Source organism: Chelon labrosus, assembly GCF_963514085.1.
Source record: "Chelon labrosus genome assembly, chromosome: 10".
Lineage (NCBI taxonomy): Eukaryota > Metazoa > Chordata > Actinopteri > Mugiliformes > Mugilidae > Chelon > Chelon labrosus.
Window position 1 is genome coordinate 25,525,789 of NC_140360.1, and position 19,965 is coordinate 25,545,753.

The following is a 19,965-nucleotide window of genomic DNA, read 5'->3' on the forward strand; positions in this document are numbered from 1 at the left end:
AATGGACTTTCAACTGATGGAAAAGCTGACACCTGTGAAATAAAACAACTACATACAGGCGCAGCGGGTGAGACTTGCATGGACGTTTCAGCCAGATTAGTTTCTGACCTGAAACTGAAACTGGACAAGCGTGACGCCGGCTGTTAGAAGACTAACCCACTGTGTCTTTTTTCTTTTTGTCAGACACGCTTAAAGGGGAATGAAGCCCAAAAGAAGAGGAAGAGAGAGAGAGAGAGGTTAAGCAACAGAAGAGTTATGAAAGAGAGAACACTATACTGTATAGTGGAGGCTGGAAGGTGGCGTGAGACGGTGGAGACATATGGCCGAAAGAAACCAGAGAGATCCAGAGATGCAGCCATGAGCAGAGGAGGAACAAACTAATAGGGAGTATTAAATATAAGAAACGTCCCATTAGGAGCGCGGCTTTCCACATACTCTAAACATGTAAGAGAGGAGCATGCCCACCGCTTTGTAGGTCTTCTTCTGGCCAGCGTGTTTTGGCGATTTTCCGGGGTCAGTGCTGATTTCCACGTGCATGGCATAGATGATGTCGAAGAAATCCTCCACCACAGCCACGCGCTTCAGGGACGAGTCGACCCCGGACACACCGTCCACACACTGGAGACGGAAGCAGAGAGAAACGGTCAATTTGTTATGATCAGTTTTTTTGGCCTTTAATCAAAAGTTCACCAGCAGACAGGAGACAGAGTGACATTCAACTAGAGTGAGTCAGCCAGCCAGGATAGAGACAAGAGGAACACACCTTAAACCACTGGAGGCTGCAGTGACACAGTGAATTATTAAATGAAACATCAAGAAGAAATGGATATACACCTGAATGAAAACGTCCCACCCAAGAAGCACAGGTACCTACTACAAACTCAGTTGTGAAAAACATCACTGGTTGCCTCTAGAAACTTGCAAACTTCATATCTAAAGTTGATTTAACAGACCCTGGATATACACTGAAAATCCCTCACTTACTCAAATGATATTAGTGAATAGTTAAGGAGAAATTAGACAATGTCTGTGTCTACATTGACAATATTTCTTCAACTTTATTGAAATAATTCTGATCAGAGATTTCAACTTAACCGTTGACATGGACGCTGAATAAAATAATCTGATAAGATATGGGTGCCACAAACATCAATCTCAATAGAACGTCCTTCACACAATGGTTCTGGCCAATGTGGAGAGACGTAGTGAATGCATACTAATATAATAGTCCTGCACTAAATCTTAGCTACATGAAGGTTATGGTCCTGAGCATTGGTTTCTATTTACTAGGCTGCGGTTTGTAGTACTACTAATGTTTTGTGTTATACCAACACATGTTTCCATTATTTTGACAACCCCATTTTAGTTGATGGGCCAGGCTAAATAACAGAAACACTTCTTTGTTTAAATCAGTCCAGTTTACCACTTTTCTGATGGTGTTTCGACATAAACTGAACATCAGAACAGTCGTGAAGGAGGGTTTATTTAGTGTACAACTACTGATATATTATAATGAATTCCTTTTCACTAGTGTATAACAAAAGAAGTTTGACAACACTGAATGCATTCAATAGAAGAAGATGGAGCCACGTTTTCAACTTCACTGCCCTCACTGATTCTGGCTCTGTTCATTTCAAACACTTGTTTGAACAACTAGTTGTTTTGCCATATCCGTGTTTCTGTCGTTCCTGGAAATTCTTTATGTCACCTGATGTTTCACCCACATGGGACAAACATGCACAGAAAGAATGTGTTTATTCCAAGCAGTTTGATCAGATCAAGTGCTTACATGGTTATTAGCAGCTGATATTTACCTTTAGAACTGACTATCAAAGGTTTGCACCACCTATCTCAGTCTGACTGAAAATTCCTTCTGATCAGTCCAGTTCTGATTGAGGTGGTTAGATGAGACATTTTATTTTGATTATTAGTGGAACATTAGTGGCCGTGTAATCATTGCAATTAAAAAAAAAAGTTCCTCGGAAGTAAAGACTACTGTCAGCCCGAGAAAGTAAAGCTTCAGAGAAGTGGCTGAATAATATGGGGATTTATAGCTTTTCCTAGTTTGTGTCATTGTTCAGTAGATATCTGGGGCTTTTGGAACGTCAGTTATCACAGGGTAACACATGGAGGGACGTTTCACTTTCAACAATAAATCAAGTGATTGTTGTTTAAGTGAAAATGACCCTCATCTATCAAACACAATAACATTTTAAATGCCTTTCATGTAGCACAAGGGCACTTTATATACAACACCACATAAATGAAAAGCTTAAAACAACTGAACACAAACATTAAAAGCTACTAAAAGCACTCATTTAAAGTGGCAGCTATCAAACAAACACTATAGTCCTTTTACATAGCAGTCAGTGCTCGAGTGTGGTCTCTTCACGGTGCTTCACAGACTCTCGTCAGACCACAGTGAGTGAACTGAAAACTCCACCCCGCTTTCTCATTGCCACAAATGAAAACGAGAACTTTCATTTTAACTAACAGCTCTGTCACTGACTCAGGTCTTTACTATGTTACCGCTATCACTAAGACATCTACCAGTTTGTGTTTAAGTTATGGGTCACCTGTGTAAATCCGTTTAAGGTCTTAGCTCTGTATATGAGCTCCTGATTGTCGCTGCAGCCATGGCATTTTAATGTGATGGAACACTTCTGGCTTCAGTGGGAACTTTAACTCTTAACACATATGTAACTACTTCATATTCTTTACACTACCAAATGAATGAACCGTGTTCTCACAGGCTACATGGTGATATATTTGAAAGCTGCTTTGAGTCAACTTATGACTGCTCATCTTCATGGTTTGATTATCAATAATCAGCAGCACTGAAGGAAGGCTCATCCTAATGCAGCAGAATTTGACACCCTTAAACTCTCACAACCATTAATGAAACGGTTACATTCACACCTTTCCTACTTTTACATGGAAATTACTTCTAATAATTATAACATGTAGATTCTAAAAACGTATGGAGTGGCATTGGTGTCATTTTAGCAGTGTTGGACTGCTGCAGGTATTCAAAGAGTAATGAAATGTTTCAGTGTTGCTGACATGCCCATTTTCTCTTCTGTTAAATGGTGTGAAATAAATTCATGATGTGTAATTATACTTGACTGCAGCAGCTCAGAATTAGAGGAAGACTTCTACACCTACTGTATGTTAACCATGCTTCCCAAAGGACAAAGCGTTCCCTCTGTCTAGCACACACACAGGCACAAACAGTCCTGGGAATACAGGAAGTCTTGGGAGCCTCCTTTTTTCCCACCAGGCTGTGGGAGTGTGAGGCAGAAAACAAAGAGGGACTTTAAAGGTGATAACATTGAGTTTGAATGTGCCTTTTTTGGGCAAAGACAAAAAAGTGTGTAGAAAGAGAAAAGAGACAAGAGCCAGAAGAAAAGAAGAATGAGGAGAAAGAAGATATGAGACTAACAGAGGGATGGATGGACGGATAAAGAAGAAAGAGGGTGTGGCTACCTGCTTAAAGGACTCAACATATGCCTGTGGATTACAGGTGATGTAACACACAACACACACTCAAACATGTCTGAAACATAAAAAGAAACTTACACTCATCTGCTGTGCGGGGGTCAGCTATTTGGTTACTATGGCTGTAGTGTGTGTGTGTGTGTTTGTATGTGCGTGTGGATTCTAATAACTGAGTCACTAGTAAACGCAGCGAGTCTTCGAGGAAATACTGACACAAGCACACACGCATGCGCGAGCAAATCTGAGCAGATGGTAAAACAGTAAAATAATTCGTTTTTCCATTAGAGGATAGAAACTACCTGGTACAGCCCGTCTCTCGTTTCTGCTTGTAGCTTTTTCATGGTCCCTTATAGCATGGAGACAAATGTGGTGGCGCTGCTTGGATCTAAGCATATTTTTTTTTTTTAATACTGAGAGACTACTGAGAATTTAAAGTTTAAAGTTTTGACAATTAATGGAATCATTAACAAATGAACCAGTAAACAGATTTATTGATAAAATAATCATTAGATGCACCCTTACATTTGTTAATCATATATTTTATGTCCATGTCAGTTCATGTGGATTTTATTTGCCAAGCGAATGTCTTAAACACTATTAAATGAAAATGTAATGCCTTTCTTATAACACGAAGGCAAATTAATGAAAAGCTTGACTAGATTAAAGTAAAAGCTACATTAAAACTAAAAGAACAAAACACAGTTTCTAACAGTTTGTCCACATTTGGATAAACAACAGTGATTTGCTGGTCGTCCATCTCTTTGGAGCTGAGAGTTGGTCTCTTGTGGACAATCCAGGCTCTGGTTGCCCTGGTAACCGTCTTGTATATTTCCCACCACAATTTTTCTGAGTGAAACATGCGGAACCTTAAAATATTTTAAGGTTCCGTATATATATGCTAGTATATGGACAGAGCTAGCTGTTCTCTCCATCAACGATCTCTATTTGAGAAGAAAATACTGTCAGCAACACCACTGCTCCATCTGGGTTTACCTGATGCTCCAAGCTCGCTATCAACGTAGGATATTTGGTGGCAGGAACCAAAGTCATGGACGGCGTTTCCTTGTGGTGAATGCTGTACACAGCTGTCAAATATGTGAACTTGCAAACTGTTAGTTCTACTTGGTAACCTTCCATTTTGCGTTGTGGGAGGTTTTTCTCCCCTACCATCGCTCACAAATCACAGAATTATAATAACGTTCATGGTCCATTTTTTGCCTCATCACTGCTAGTCTCTTCCTGTGTGTACACCTCTTAATGTCCTCAAATAAAGACGGAGTCAAAGACTGAGCTTCATCTGTGTTTTCAGAGACATGCGATGATAGATCAATATACACATACAGTGGCCAAAAAGGTGTTGGGTGAGCTCAAAGACATGGCAAAATATCACGTTAATTTACAAAAATACTCAATAACTTGGAACACAGATTCCCAGAGTGTAATGAGTTGCCAAACAAACGGTCCAAACCAAGAACTTCAGCTTGTTTTTCAGAGAGACTAGTATCTGATCCAGTGTTAACATAAAAAAAGTGTTTTATTTATTTTCTATGCAAAAACCCAGTTTCTAAACACATGGATACAAAGAACATGATGACTTTCATACACACAGTATTAAATGTCGAAGAGAAAGCCTGAAAATATATTTCATTTTAAAGCCACAGGACCCAGGACACGAGCTGTTGCGATTCCGATGTCTGTGAACTGTGTTAAATATCCAGCGACAGGAGGCCTGTCTACCTGCCTGTGTGAGGGAGACAGGGTGACAGGTGTGTGTGTGTGTGTGTGTGTAAGGGGGTGGGTGTTGTGGATATGTACGTAGGTGGAGGGCAGTGTGTGTGTCATCATTATTCTAAAGCATTGCTCCCAGCGCAGCGTTCAACAGATGTAGAGCATCTAATGACGAGTCAATGAACTAGAGCCTTTACCCGCCCACCCACATGCACGCACGCACGCACGCACACGCACACACACACACACACACACACACACACACACACACACACACACACACACACACACACCCAATCATACGCGCACACAATCAGGACACTATCTCTTGACCCATTACCTCTCTCTCTGTCTTACTCCTCGCCACCCCCAGTGTCGGGGCGCAGGTAATAAGCGTTGCTATGGTAACCAGCTGCAGCTTATCACAGAGGGATGTTTCTAATGTGTCCCCCCCCCGCCCCCCAACTCCCCCACCCTTCTCCAATGCCATTACAACTGCTTGGAAGAGAGAAGCAGGAGGAGGAGGAGGAGTAGGAGGAGGAGGGTGTGAAAAAGGAAAAGAAAGGAAGACATAGGGTGCTTATTGGCTGCTGCTGACGGGGGTAAAGGAGACGAAGCAGAAGAGGACCAGATGAAAGTGGGACAGAGGAGTGGAAATGAGACAAAGGAAGGAACACAGGAGATCATAACAGTCAATTAGACTTTGAACAAAGTACAACAGCTAGCAGTGTGTTTAGCTACGGGACACCCAACTTGTGCTTGTACACAACTAGTGCTGTAACATAAATATATTTGCCTCTTTCACATCGTTTCATTGTGGGGGTTGTGTTGAAGAGTATCTATAGGTGGTTTGTTTCTTTGTCTGTTCAGCCATGGTTGTCATCGCTGCCAATTCTCGTGCTCTTCCGACCAAACAAAGAAATAATGAAACATAAATCCTTTTCTGAAATATGCTTATTAACTGGATAAAACGCACTTTACACTGATTAAAGGAGTGAAGGTTTAGTTTAATAAGAAAGGGAGTTTAAACAGTGAACAGTTAATGCTAGCAGAGCAGAAAAGATATAAATGATAAACTACTGCATTATCAATGTGCTATCTGAACACGTACGTTGTATCGCAATTCTTACTAAAATAAACACAGTCCTTCACTGCCTTATAGTTTTAGCCCGTCTGCAGGAGAAAAAACAACAGTATTATTATTTAAACTTGTGTATGTGAAGCCTACATGTGATGTAGTCATTTTTCCAGCCTCAGTTACAGCCTGAAGTCTTCCTACAATCAACCTGTAGCGATGACAGGACAAAAACATTTGGCAACTTGATTGACCACTGGGAGTGACTGTTACAGTTGACTGACACGACGCAAACACAGAGTTCCCCTAACGTTTACCACAAGGTAACACAGTGTATGACTTTGACAGCAGGCTTTGAGCATTGGGTGAATCGAGATGTACAGTCGTTATTGAGGATGTCTTCTTTCAAGAAGAGCTAGCTCCATCTATACACTAGCAATAGGTGTGCTTGTTTCACTTGGAAACATTTGCAGTGGGAAATATACACAGAGGCAAACACATCCTGGAACGTCGACTTAAATGGAGAATGAGAGGCAAAACCCAACACTTAAAAGACTTAATGGTGGTATGGGGCTGCTTTTAAACCTTATTGTTGACGACAGTATTTGTCAGCTGTACAGCAAAGCTGTTTGGAGAGAATTTTTAGTGTCTAAATCTTAATCTTTTAAAGAAAAATGGAAAAATAAAGCTTCAGCTTTTGTCTCCATGGTTTCATGCCACAGAGAGTTCATTGGAACTGAAATGACAAACTTGATAATCTCCACAGAAAAGATAAAGTTTTTGACAATAACTGTCATTCACAAAATGAACGCGCAATGTCAAGGACTGTCTATGGGTATTTGTTATTTGTTACCATAGTAATACGCTCCATTTCAGCTGAAAAGTAAGAGACCGTTTCTGGGGTTTTCATTTAATATGCACATTTCTCATGCCTGAATGAAGCTTAACAATTGCTTTATTTCTACTTCTGTGTGTATAGTAGGAAGCTTGACATGTGTAGGGACACAAATGAATGGTCTACTCACTGTGACGCTGCTCCTCAAACGCAATATTATTTTTTTTTTATGCATATTTACAGCGTGCCAGACCAGCAGTGCCCTTTTCCATCTCCCTGGCACATAAGGGCTGGACCACTGTACAACACAGCTCCAGGACACACACGCACACTCAAAGGACTCAGAGGCGTGAGATGGGAAGAGAGGACATGTTTGTCCTACACTGTCTGCTCCCATGCTCGTTGTCCCTGATACAGGGACTGAATTTGACGCAAAACCAGCACACACACACACGTGTTTCCATCACTTCAGAGGACCTTATATTCATTTTGTGGAGACTCAAGGCTAAACCTTTTCTTAATAAAATGTAGTGATCTGTAATGTGGAGGCATTTTGTCACACACACACACACACACACACAAAATAACAATATACAGAATCAAGCAACGAAACATCCACATTCAAGAAATAAAGTGTGCACAAATATACACAGATTAAATTACACACATGCAAAGAGACACAAACTAACATGACACTCACACACACTGGACCTCCCCCACCTCTCCTCTCTGCGGTTGTAGGGCACATCACTGGCCCGGGACTGTAGCTTATGTGACAGCATGCGCGCACACACTCATCTATGTGGGCCATAGGGTGGGGGTGGGTGCGGGGAGGAGTGAGAGATCAGGGGACACCTTAAGGCGCAGCAGACAGGACAGCACAGCATGCGTTGGACACACACGCACACAGAAACGGCAACCCCCCCCCCCCCCCCCCCAGCTTCCTACCGGCCTAGCAGAAGGGTCAAAGTCAGAGAGGGGAGAGCGAGAGAGAGAGAGAGCAAGAGAGAGAGAGAGAGGTGCGAGGGTAGAGCTGCCTGTTTCCAGGACACATTTGGGCTTGCACGCAAACAAACACACAAACACAGAGGACTGCATGCGGCCGCAGCCAGAATACACACGCGTCTACGGAAACTCTAAAACTCGACTATTTTTAGGCAACCAGAGACCCAGTGAGACATGTGGCTTCTCTCTCTGGGGGTCGGGCTCATTAAAACATATCGTTTTCTTTGCTCACCAGCAGCAGACCCATGACCCAATTTTAGGTCTCGTGCCACAATTTGAACACACAGCGAGGTATTTCCCCATACTGTAGACTTCATTTTATTTTCTAACACCAAGCGTATGTCTAAAAGCACTGAACTGAACACTGAGATTTATTTAGCTTATAAGCCTGTTATTACTTTTTATTAATACAAATTAAAGGGTAAAGCTGCCACTTCTCAAAACCAACAATGAAGACCTTTAAAGCCTGATATATTACTTATCTGCAGCTGCTACTACTTTGTTTCATAGTATTTCTGCTTAAAATCTACAGTATCCATCCTAAGACATGTTTTCACTACATTGTAGAACCTCCGTCTCCTCGTCAGGTGATGAGAAACATACTACATTATTATTGTTAAAGAGTTTATGGTGATGAATGACAAGCCCAGTGTGTTGGAGCTTCTGGAGACAAGGTATGAGCTATCCTCTCCTTGCTACATTAGCTATGACTTAACACAGTCGCACAGGGCTCAGGGATCTACGAGAATACAAGAATACAAGGAAAATAAGAAAAGCCTTTATATATCCCCTATAGTCTTTATAAATCAAGTCCCCCCCCCCCCCCCCCCCGGGGGGGGGGGGGACTTGATTTGGACATCCCTACAAAGAGTCATTGCTGGTTGAAGTAAAACATATTGCTACCGGTGTGTTGGCACAGGAATGTTGCCACAGAAGAGAGTTTTAAAACTAAGAATCACAGAGAGATTTATCTGGCACTGATTAAAATAATCAGCATTGTGGAAACCTGTTTTGCAAGATCCTGATTGTAATGAATGTTCATACCGTGTCTATGTATGTAATTCCGGCACTATAGCTTTAAATCGTAGGGATTTTTGAAAGATTTACATCATCATCCCTGAGAATGAGACGCTCTGAAAGCTGGAAGCGTTGAAAAAAGAACTGAGACTGATGTTTTTGACACTAAAGGAAATACAGAATAACAGCAGGCTTTTTCTTTTCTTGATTACTGGACACCTCACTGGCACGACATAGTGCTAAGTGAAAAAACAGGGAGGATTGTATATGATATTTAGATTATATAGATGGGATATTTGACACCAACTGCACCATAGTTACCATCATTCTAATTAAAAGTAGGCCTATGGTTTGTACCAAAAGTCCTTTTTTAAATATTAATTTTCCTGGAACTTGGAAGATGTTCCACTTAGTGGCTTTTGTGTAAAATATTATTTGCAGTGGAGGTTGACACTCCTCTTGGTCTTTCCCTCATATGTACTGATTCAGTTTCCACAACACAGGCCTCACCTTTCTATCTCACCCTCCATCACGCTCCTCTGACCTGGCTCCACCTCCACCGCCTCCAACGCACACATTTCAAGCAGCCGTGTTCGCTCTCTTTCTTTCATTTACCCTCTTTTTGTGGGCTCCCTCCCTCGGCTCCTCTCTCCATCCCATTTCCAAACCAGCCTGTTGCTAGGATACACATGTTGTCCATTCAGTGAAAGCTAAATGCCCCCTCTACATCTCCTCTCCATCACCATCACCATCACCATCACCACCCCTGCTCTTCATCCTCCCGCTCTACCCCTCTTTATCCAAGAGACACACACACACACATAGAGCAGTGTGAGCTGAGCCTCAAGCGAGCAGCGGCAAACAACCTGCATGACGACTGCTGCAAACACACAGCCATGTGCAGACACATTCACTGACCACACACACACGCGCACTGCAAATATGCACAATACACAAATAAAAATGCTGACCAACTCAGACACACAAAACAGACCCCAGAAACACACACCACTAACAGCCCCGAGGTACCATGCTGCAGTGCAGGAGAAAAAGCGACTGGCAGCAGCTCAGGAAGGCCAACAGTAAGTCAAGACAGCGTTAATATTTAATAGATGTGTCATATCAGGAACATTTGCAGCTATAACACATGATAAACAATGTCAATGAAACAAGTACGAAATGTCAGGAGCTTTCCCTCGTTGACGTGATTCACACACAGAATAACGCAGTGCTGGCAAATTACCGCGCAATGTGGACAAAAACATCGACCTCTATGTGGTCCAGTGCCAGGCGATGAAACTGCCAGCAGAGCTACAGTGTCAAGAAGCGTAGGTTTAACATGAAAAGAAAGGAAATATGACTGATTTCACTTCTGAAAAATAAACCATGTATGCTTTATAAAATATAAAGTTTTTTCATATAAGTGTTCCTGAACCTCCATGTCTATGGTTATGCTAAGGTAAATAAACTTCAGGTAAAGCTGAGATTCTGGTTTAAAACCACCTGCTTCCAGCATTTGTGACTACAATGCAGACAGTCATTATTCTGAAGATCTTGTCAGGAAGGTGTAAACACGTGTTGCTTTTAGCGCTTGAACAAATGACCCAATACCGTGTTTTTTTCTGGTAACGGTAAATGTCAACTTCTTCAAAGCAAATACAACTAAGGCTTTAATTAACTGCGTCTGTCTCGCTGCTCTGCAACACGCAAATAACACTGGCATTGTTTGCTGGTTAATTAACCTCCAACTCAACAAAGAGAAAATGAGCAGGAAACAGAATCTGCTGCTGTGGGGCGTAAAAAGTAGAGTTTGTCTATGGCAGATGAAAAAGTTTCACTTTGTGCCTGCCTCGTTTCCTCATGTTTCTTTTGCCAACACAGAAAAATGAATTCCTTTCCCAGTGTGGTCGCACATTGCAGGTGTGAAGCTTAATTAAAAATAAAGACAAACAAGACTATTAATTAAGTGAACTAGTTTTAAATTAGGACACCAACTGGCTTAGGCAAGAGCAGATTTTACACAAATTAATTCATTCTTGAGATTTCATCTATAATTACGGTCTGCAATGGCAGGAGTCAGCACGCCTAGGCACCACCTTGGTCCCTTTGTGGGAAATACTACAAGATACAGTGTGACAGATTAAAAGACGACTCAGACTAAGACAGAAATATAGCTCAAATATACAGGGCCAACCTAATTTAACATGAAAATGTGTGATACTTTAGAACTATATCTTTTTAAATGTAACCTCAAGTCCACTGAAAATACTGAGACAAGTGCGGTAGGTAATTTCCAGGAGAGATGGTCAGAGTGCACGCACAGCGCAGAGTGCAAGGTGAATTTTGAAAAATAGATGAAGAATTGGGGAAAGACTGAGCATAAAAGGGAGATGCTCAGAGCAGTTTCTTCAGTTGTCCCCTGGGGGCCGCTCCGAAGGGCCCCCCCTGTTTTTGTGCCTGGAACAGAAAGCAGGCGATCCAGTGAGAGGAAGTGTGGCGTTATGCTTGAACAGAAACGGTTCATTAGATGTGTCACCGACCACACTGGAAATCTAATGTGTTTCTAATTGCCCTGAACAGCCACACTGAGCAGCAGGTTGAATAAATATCATAAAGAAGGTAGAGATATGATGTTTTCGTTAAATGGAGACAACAGAACACACTTTCACACACCTGGAAGGTATTCATAATGTTCAAATAAAAAGTGACGGATAAAGTACAGATAACAGGCATAAATGTTGATAGTGTGGAGTAAAAAGCTGGCAATCCGAGAATAATATTGTGTCAATATGGTGATAGCAGCAAACTTTTTCCTCATAGTCTTTGCTCAGTCACGTAGTCACAGATCTGGGCTCTGGTTTGTAGGACAAGTGATACGAGGAGTAAACTACAGGATGCATTGACAATCTGCTTTAAAAGATGCTGTCTGAGGTACTGAGAGCAGCAGTCACCGATAATCTTGTCCGCTCCTTTCAACGGCAGGCTCAAAAGGCAGCTACATAAGCATGCCATGACACAAACCCATAGACTTCCCCCTCCACCTTTCCTCTCTTCACTTCCCTCCATCCATCCATCCATCCTGCTCGCTGCGACCTGTTTCTATCCATCTCTCTCCAGCAGCCTCCAATCAAACTGTCTTACCGTATCTCTCTATCCATCATCTCTGGTACTTCTCCATCTCTCTCTCCTGAGGATTTGACACCTCCGATCATGCGCTCCTGCACAGACGCTACACATCCTCAATCTCTGCTTGGCCTTTCTATCCTTTTCTGCCCATAGATGCATCCTTGCTTTGATCTCTCTTCCAGCTATTCACTCCTCTTTACCCCACAGGTTAGAACAGCAGTTTGATTTGTTAGAGAGCATCCCACTTCAGATGAAAATGTCTCTAGTAACCATCTCAATCAGAACGGACTGACCCGATCAGAAAGAATTTTCAATGAGACTGAAAGGGGTGGTGTAAACCATTGATAATCAGTTTAGTAGGAAAATATTAGCTCCTAATAACCATTTAACACTTGATCTGATCGTTTCTCTCTGGTTGGCATAAATACATACTGTCTGCGCCCCCGTGGGGTAAACATCGAATGATAACATGAAGGTAGCAAAGCAACCAGTTGAAGCAGTTGTTCAAACAAGCGTCTGAAAAGATGAACAAAGCAGGGATGTGGACAGCAACGTTGAAAATGTTGAAAACTTGGGTTCATCTTGGTCACCTTCCTCTATTGAATTTATTCAGAAAAAAACGTTGTCTCCTGCTGTTATTTCTGGCAGATTTGACAATCGACCACTTTTAGAACAACTTTGCCTCCTGGCTTCCTGTCCATTAATAGACACATAAAACAAAGTCACAGTGCCAATAAGAAGTCGGTACCAACCAACTTTTTTTTAGATATAATCTAAACAAAAAGTGTTTCCCAGTCTTAATTTGAGGGCGAGACATTTACAACTCTCCAGTTATTCCCCAACCTTAACCATAGTGGTGTAAGATAACAATTTTAATTGGGAAATACTATCTTGACAACAGAAACATTAGGTAAGAAAACGCTTGTACGCTTCTTTTAACTTACAGGACTAACTGATACTGTGTTTACATGTTCTCTTTCTTGTGGAAGCTTTCTTTAACTCACTGAATATAGTTTCTTCAAGTGACATGTTTTGTGTCAACGTGTGACAAACTGACAGTCAATATAGCAGTTCAGGAAGGAGATGAAGCAGAAATGCTGGAGCCTTTCAGATCACATATAATAGTGAAGATGATGTTACTAATTATTATTATTATGATTAGAATAATAATAGCGATGTTGATGATTGCAATATGGGAGATGTCGGACACACACAGAAACACGCAAATGTGAGGAGCACAGAGCTAATTATCCAGCAGTGTTGTGTTGGCAGCGGGGCAGAGAAAGGGGCATTGTGAGAAAGAAGGGAGGATCGGTGGAGCCGAGGGGGGAGGAGGAGGAGAAGAGGAGGAGAGGGCGGTGTGTCCGTGGGGAGACAGTGAGAATGGAAGAGGACGGATGCTGGAGGGAGGTGGGATGTGTGTTTTGGAGGAGGGAGGAGGAGGAAGAAGAAAGATGTGATAATGAGAAGCCCAATGTCCCACAAGAACATCTCCCTCCGCTTCCTCCTCCTCCTCCTCCTCCCTCCAGAGACAAGCCTGGTCTAAACCAGCAGGAGAACGTGCTCGTCCTTCTGTGAAACAAAGCAAAAGACTGCAAACTATTCTCCAGTCCCCCCATTAACTCCAGCTCAGACATTAAGAAGAAACAACCAAGAGGAAAAGATGGAGGGAGATATGTTCCCTTTCCTTTATGCACTCTTTGAGAACAACATCAAAATATCTCAGTCTTATAATCCCCACTCTTCTTTCTTCACTTCACTTCACCAGATCATATTTTGCTTGACTGAAGTAGCATGAAAAGAAAATGCCGCTTCTGAAACAAGCCAGTCTGATTAGGATTGGTTCACGATGGAGAAAGCCATCTCTACTCGGCCAATCAATGTGGTGGAGGAGGAGGCATGGAGGCCTTTGGTCCTGCAACCCAATCAGTGCAGTGATTACTCAGCTTCAAGGGGGCGACAAAAAAGGAGAATGTCTTGAAAATTATAAATATGATTCCTAAAATAAAAAGCTACAAATATATTTTCCCCTTTATATATATATATATAGAAACAGAAAGAGCAAAAACAACAACACAAAGGGAGTTTTTACCATTCAAAACATACTTTTCTAAATGCATTAACAAGTAAATTACACTGGTTGCTTTCCTTAGCCGTTTGTTTGAAAGACGTAGACAGATCAGATTCTGACAGCGTAGGTGGAAATCAGATTTCTTTGGCAGTGTACGATGCCCACAGCAGCAGTCTATTCATCACTGCCCGGCCTTCACTCCTCAGTTGATCGCAGTGTCAAATTCAACAAAACGCAGAGAAAAAACTAATTTCACCGCACAAAACATCTGTCTCTATAAGTCATTTGGAGTTAACCTTCAAGACTTGCCTTTCTTAAAATGATTCAACCAGTGGTGAGACATCTTCATTTGTTTTTGTTCCCAGTGCAATTTAGTTGCTTCAGATATTTTAGGAATTAGATGAGATTTGATCAGCTTGTCTTAAGGGAATAGGATGTGGCATGACAAGAACGCAGTAAACCACCGTCTGTTGGGAGAAAATCTGTCACATCTACTAATAGATAGGGCAGTTTAAAGGCTGCTGTTGGTACTGACAGGGGACTAGAAATGAAAGAAATGAAGAGACTAGAAATGAAAGGTAAGAAACTGGTGAGCTGGTTCATCACCTGTAGCTGCAGCTCCCCAGCCGTCTTTCAAAAGTCTTTACGGTATGTAAAGACAGCAACAAAAGCTGTGGGTGACTGTGGTTCACCAACAATTTGTTGTTCTGTCAGTCATGGACCACAGCCATGTCTCTTCACGTGGATCCTCACATGGATCAGTTCACATAGGATCATCAGACGTGCTTGTATTTTCAGTTGCTCCTACCGAACAACTGCGCTGACGCTGAACACTTTCCAGTTACTGTGGCACTGGCAGGCTGAGGCATGAGGTCACGTTTAATAAGCTGGTGCTGCTTTAAATTTACAGATCATTAATCTATATCAAATATAAAATGCTGTCTCTTCAGGGGTTTTTCACAGCAAACATGAGGATTGTCTATTACACCTGCATATGATTCAAAGGATCCTGTCAGCCACAACATTAGCCTTGTTTCCATAAGCATGTCTTAAAGGGAAATTTGAAGGTTTGCTTTTTAAAAGGTTGGTGGAAATAGCAAGCAATCCAACAGAATGTCTTTAATTGTCCAAAAAAGGAAAGGCCGCTGAGTTTATTGGTTGGTTGGTATTTGTTTTCTTGGTTCACAACCTTTGTCTGTTTATTGTGTAATGGAGACTATACCTTCACCTTCTGACAACACTATACAGCCTAATGTTTTTTGGCACCAAACCAGTTGATATAGAGGACTGCATGCACATTAACAGCACCTGGAAACTTAGGTAACTAAATGAAATTCAACCATTAATGATGGATAACTCTGCCTGTCAGATCCAAGCTTCAAGCCACTGTGAAGAGCCAGAAATGGAAACCACTGTGGAAATTTGATGGAACTTAACGGTGTAACTGCAGTGCTGCAGGATGGATGAACATGCGCAATAAAAACTGCATATAAACATCCATGAAAGGAGGACCTTGACACAACCCAACTACCAACACAGCAAACTGGCAGAAAGCAATGAACTAAATGAATTGCCTTGTTGGGATAAATAAAGTCCTTTGAATCTAAATCTGAATCTGAATCTGAACAGGAACCATAGTAGCTGTGACCCAGGAGCTGGTAGTGGAAGTACACATACGAGAACACAAACAAAGAGCTCACACCGTTCCCACTATCAGACCAGTCTAACACTCCTTCCTCACACATTAACAGTTGGTGTATTGTTGGTGTTTTCATTTAATAACAGCAGAATTGAATAAGACAGAGTTTCCAGTGAGAGCATGTTTTGTGCGATGTGTGATGACCAACAGTCGGGTCTGGTCACACACACCTTCTAAGCCTCTGTCCACAGACCAGCCTTCATGTACTGAGATCTTTTCTGTTCACAGCGCAGACTGGATATGTTTCTGCTTGTATATGTCTGTTTCTCTCTGATCCTTCCTTTCAAACGTGTAACATAAACTGCACACAATCTTCGACAAACATACACTTTAAAAACAAAATAATTTAGCAGTGCGATATTATGTTTATGGATTAAATGTATTATTGGCCTGTAAAGACAAGGCTAGAAGTGTCTGACAGGACGCAGACTCAGAATCAGAATGCTGAAAAGCCAGTCTGGGCCATGAGTTCACAGTGAACTTACTGTAAATAAGATAAATACATGTACTGATGGGATATTCAGACATTGAGAATTATAAAGATCCACAAATGGCGCTTCCATACACTAACAGCAAAATATTATTTGCAAGTTTAAGACTAAAAGGGTTTTAAGGGACAAGTAAATAGTCTCAGGACACTTTACTAAACCCCGAGCCTGAACCCCCAGAGAAAGCACTAAGGCGACGGAGGCCTTTCAACACAGAGAAACCTTGAGCAGAACCCAACTCACATGGGAGGACCCATCTGTCTGAAGACAGCCAGGTAGAGGGACAGAAAAAGAGAGGGAGATGGGACAGAAGAGGAGGGAGGAGGGGAGGAGGGGAGGAGTAGAGAGCAGCAGAAGGAGGACGACTCGCGCTCCATAGATCAGAAATGTGTAGCTTCATACATCAGAAACATCCTAGGGTGTTTATTTTGTCAGGGAGTAGTTTGTACAATATTGTTGCTATGTTACACTTAACGTAGATTCAGTCTGGTTCACAGGGCAATCCAGACAAAGCAATCAAAAGGAAGTTCTGACACGCCCTCAACACTACGTGCTTGCAAACAGTTTTGCGGTTGATTATAATTTTGGGGGGAAAAAAATGGATTTCAGGAAATCAGGAAATAATGTAACTGAAAATATAGCATCAGCAGCAAGAGTGGTACTGGCACTTATTGCTGTTCTCTGGTTCATGAATCAGTATTCTGTATGTGAACATGTTTGGTTTAATCAAGCATCTAGGCTACACAATTATACATGTTTATGTACTTATGAGAAAAAAACAAATTGGTGCCAGATAACTCTGTCGGGTAAACTGACTGGCTATGTAATTACAAGAGATGATATAACGACCTGTGGGTAATGTGTGCTCTGCAAATGAACCGTTTCGGAGAGCGTCTGAAAGCGACCTGAGACCACCCCCTCTGACTGGGCTCAGCTCAGGTAATTTGTTCTGGAACGGAGTGGGATCATTGTGTTCACACCAGCCCAAACTAATGAACATGACAGGGAAACGCTCTATATGGACCAATATGCTGGAGAGATGTTTCTCTGGCACAACATATTAAAGCAGTCAAACCAGCAAGGGACTCGCAAGGTGTACCTAACAAACCAACATGTTGATCTGTGGAATATCACATCATCCATGTGTGCGTTGTTGTGTTAGTGGTGGTTTTATCATCAGACCAGAAACTCTAGTTAGCGGGTGAGTTTTAAATTTGAAATAAGGAGGAGTGGTGTGGATCAAATTTTGAAAGTTGTTCATAATCCTAGAAGGCCAACTGGTCTCATTAATTATGCCTAGTGGCTGGTGTTAATACGCCAGTCTGCCTTCCAGGTGGAAGAGGGGAGTGACGGGAGGGAGGAGAAGGTCGGGCGAGGAGGTGTAGGAAGAGGAGAAGAAGCAGGAGGCAGGAGGGATGAAGGTGGAAATTGAAGCCTGGCAGACTAATTAAGGCCAGTGTTAATTTCTTTTCACCACCACCACGGCCGAAGGAGCTGTTCACCATGGCAACAGGAGAACGCAGAGGGGGAGGTGAGCCGAGGCCCGTCTGAAAAAACTGTGCAAAAAATACCAGCACAACTCAAGGTAACTCACTGAAGATCCAGCTGAAAGGTAGTTTTTTTCAGCAGCGCTCCACTCCAGCAGCTGAGCTTCACATTGTAGCTTCCATCTTAGACCCAAATGAAAAAATACTTCAGCATCAACTATTTCATACCAAGTCTTTTCTATTAGATAAGAGAAAATAATCCTTTATTAGGTACTTTGGCTCTGTAAACTGAAAAATATTCTATTCTTTTTTGTTTTAATATAAAGTGTGACAGTTCACATGATAAAAAAAAATGTATTGAAAAGGCAGAAGACAATCTAAAAGTGTAGTTACACGAAAACCTTCACTGAAACTATGGATGTACAGAATCACCTTCTAATTACTTTTCTATTCCAGGCTTCTTTAAAGACAAAACTGCGACACAAACGGTGTAACTGAACAAAGTGGAAGAACAAAGTGAGAAGTTCCAAAGTTGTCCTGAAGTTTATTACTTTTAATTAGTTCAGTGTACACATCAGGTGACGGAGTTCAGTCATTGAAACACTGAGAATTTCAGACTCTTTGTTTACAGTGAGAATATACTGAGCTGTATTTACTGTTAAATCCGTGAAGGCATGGCAACCGTCTAAAATAAGCCTAGCCAATTAAGACCTTGAGCACGATCTGCAGAAGTAATCACGTTCTGTTTTTCTGTTTCATCCAACCAATTAAAAGAAAATATTTTTATCTCCTGAAAACTGTTTGTTAGCCAGAGTTTAAGAAAGAGGTGAGTTCACAGGTGTCACAGACTGATGTCTAAATTACATCAGTACTTTATCATATTAGTCAACTTTCTCTGTGTTAGACTGAAAGCGGAGGTGGTGAAAATGAGAAACAAATTTGTCTTTTCAATTTCAGCAGCTTGTCAGTGTGTCTGTCCCTGACAGTCATTTCCCTTCAATCAATTTAGAAATGATTGTACATGCATTAATTTCAAACTTCTTTCTTTTACTTGTGACAAAAAATAAACACTGGCAGGTAGGTCTGGAGGTTCTTTTCTATATAATTGAAATAAAGCCATAAAATATAACATACAACCAAGTGGAAAAGATGGAGGGAATATTTATCTATGTTTCAGTTCTGGATGGGAACCTTTGTGGCGTGTTAGAAACCCCCCACCCTCCCCCAGTTGTCCACTGTAGTTAAAAATGCCAATTTTTCCCAACACCCTCAGCCCAAAAGAACCTAGTGGATATGAATTATTGGAACAGAGCAGATGACATTGGCTATGTTGGCATTTTTAATTTCCTAATCAAGAGTTGATATATCCACTGAAGGGCTGGAGGTTGCAGTTAAATGACCCGTTGATGCAGTGATGTTTAAGACTTCACACAGCATCTGGATTACACTAAACATTAAACAAATCTAAATTCATTTGAATGTGACAATCATTTGTTGTTTCTAATTTCTTTGTATCATTATCATTCAAAAGTAAGTTTAAAGCGTGCCTTTCTTTGTAGTCTATAGTTGGTCTCTAGTGGATGTTCCAGACTCTGGTTGACCCTGCTCTATGTGGGTTCATCTGACACTCCAAGCCCACTATCAGCGTGGTGAATTTGGTGGAAGGACCTACAGTCATGGACGGTCCTCTATACATTGATTGCCATTACATTGCATACACACCCAATCCACAATAAACCAAAAGAGAGATATCTATCTAAACAATAGAGGTATGATCCTTTAATGGAGTCTCAAGGTTCGTGTCATGCTTATCTAACAACCCACATAGTCGGATATACTCTCACTCTCTGTCTGGACCCTCAATGAAGTAATTGCACTTGTGGTCAACAACACACAGCCACTCAGCAAGAGGTGTCCAGAAACATACACACACACA

General features: G+C 41.6%; 1 protein-coding gene across 1 annotated transcript in view; it reads right to left on the reverse strand.

The window, feature by feature from the left end:
- LOC311494634 (nucleolar protein 4-like) overlaps nt 1–19,965 on the reverse strand; it is a gene marked incomplete at its 5' end in the record, with an annotated part of 134,706 nt that overhangs the window by 99,084 nt on the left and 15,657 nt on the right. Inside the window, one exon of the mRNA XM_084553779.1 lies at nt 466–618. Coding sequence (XP_084409905.1) covers nt 466–618 — 153 coding nt within the window. The remainder of the gene's footprint in view (nt 1–465; nt 619–19,965) is intronic.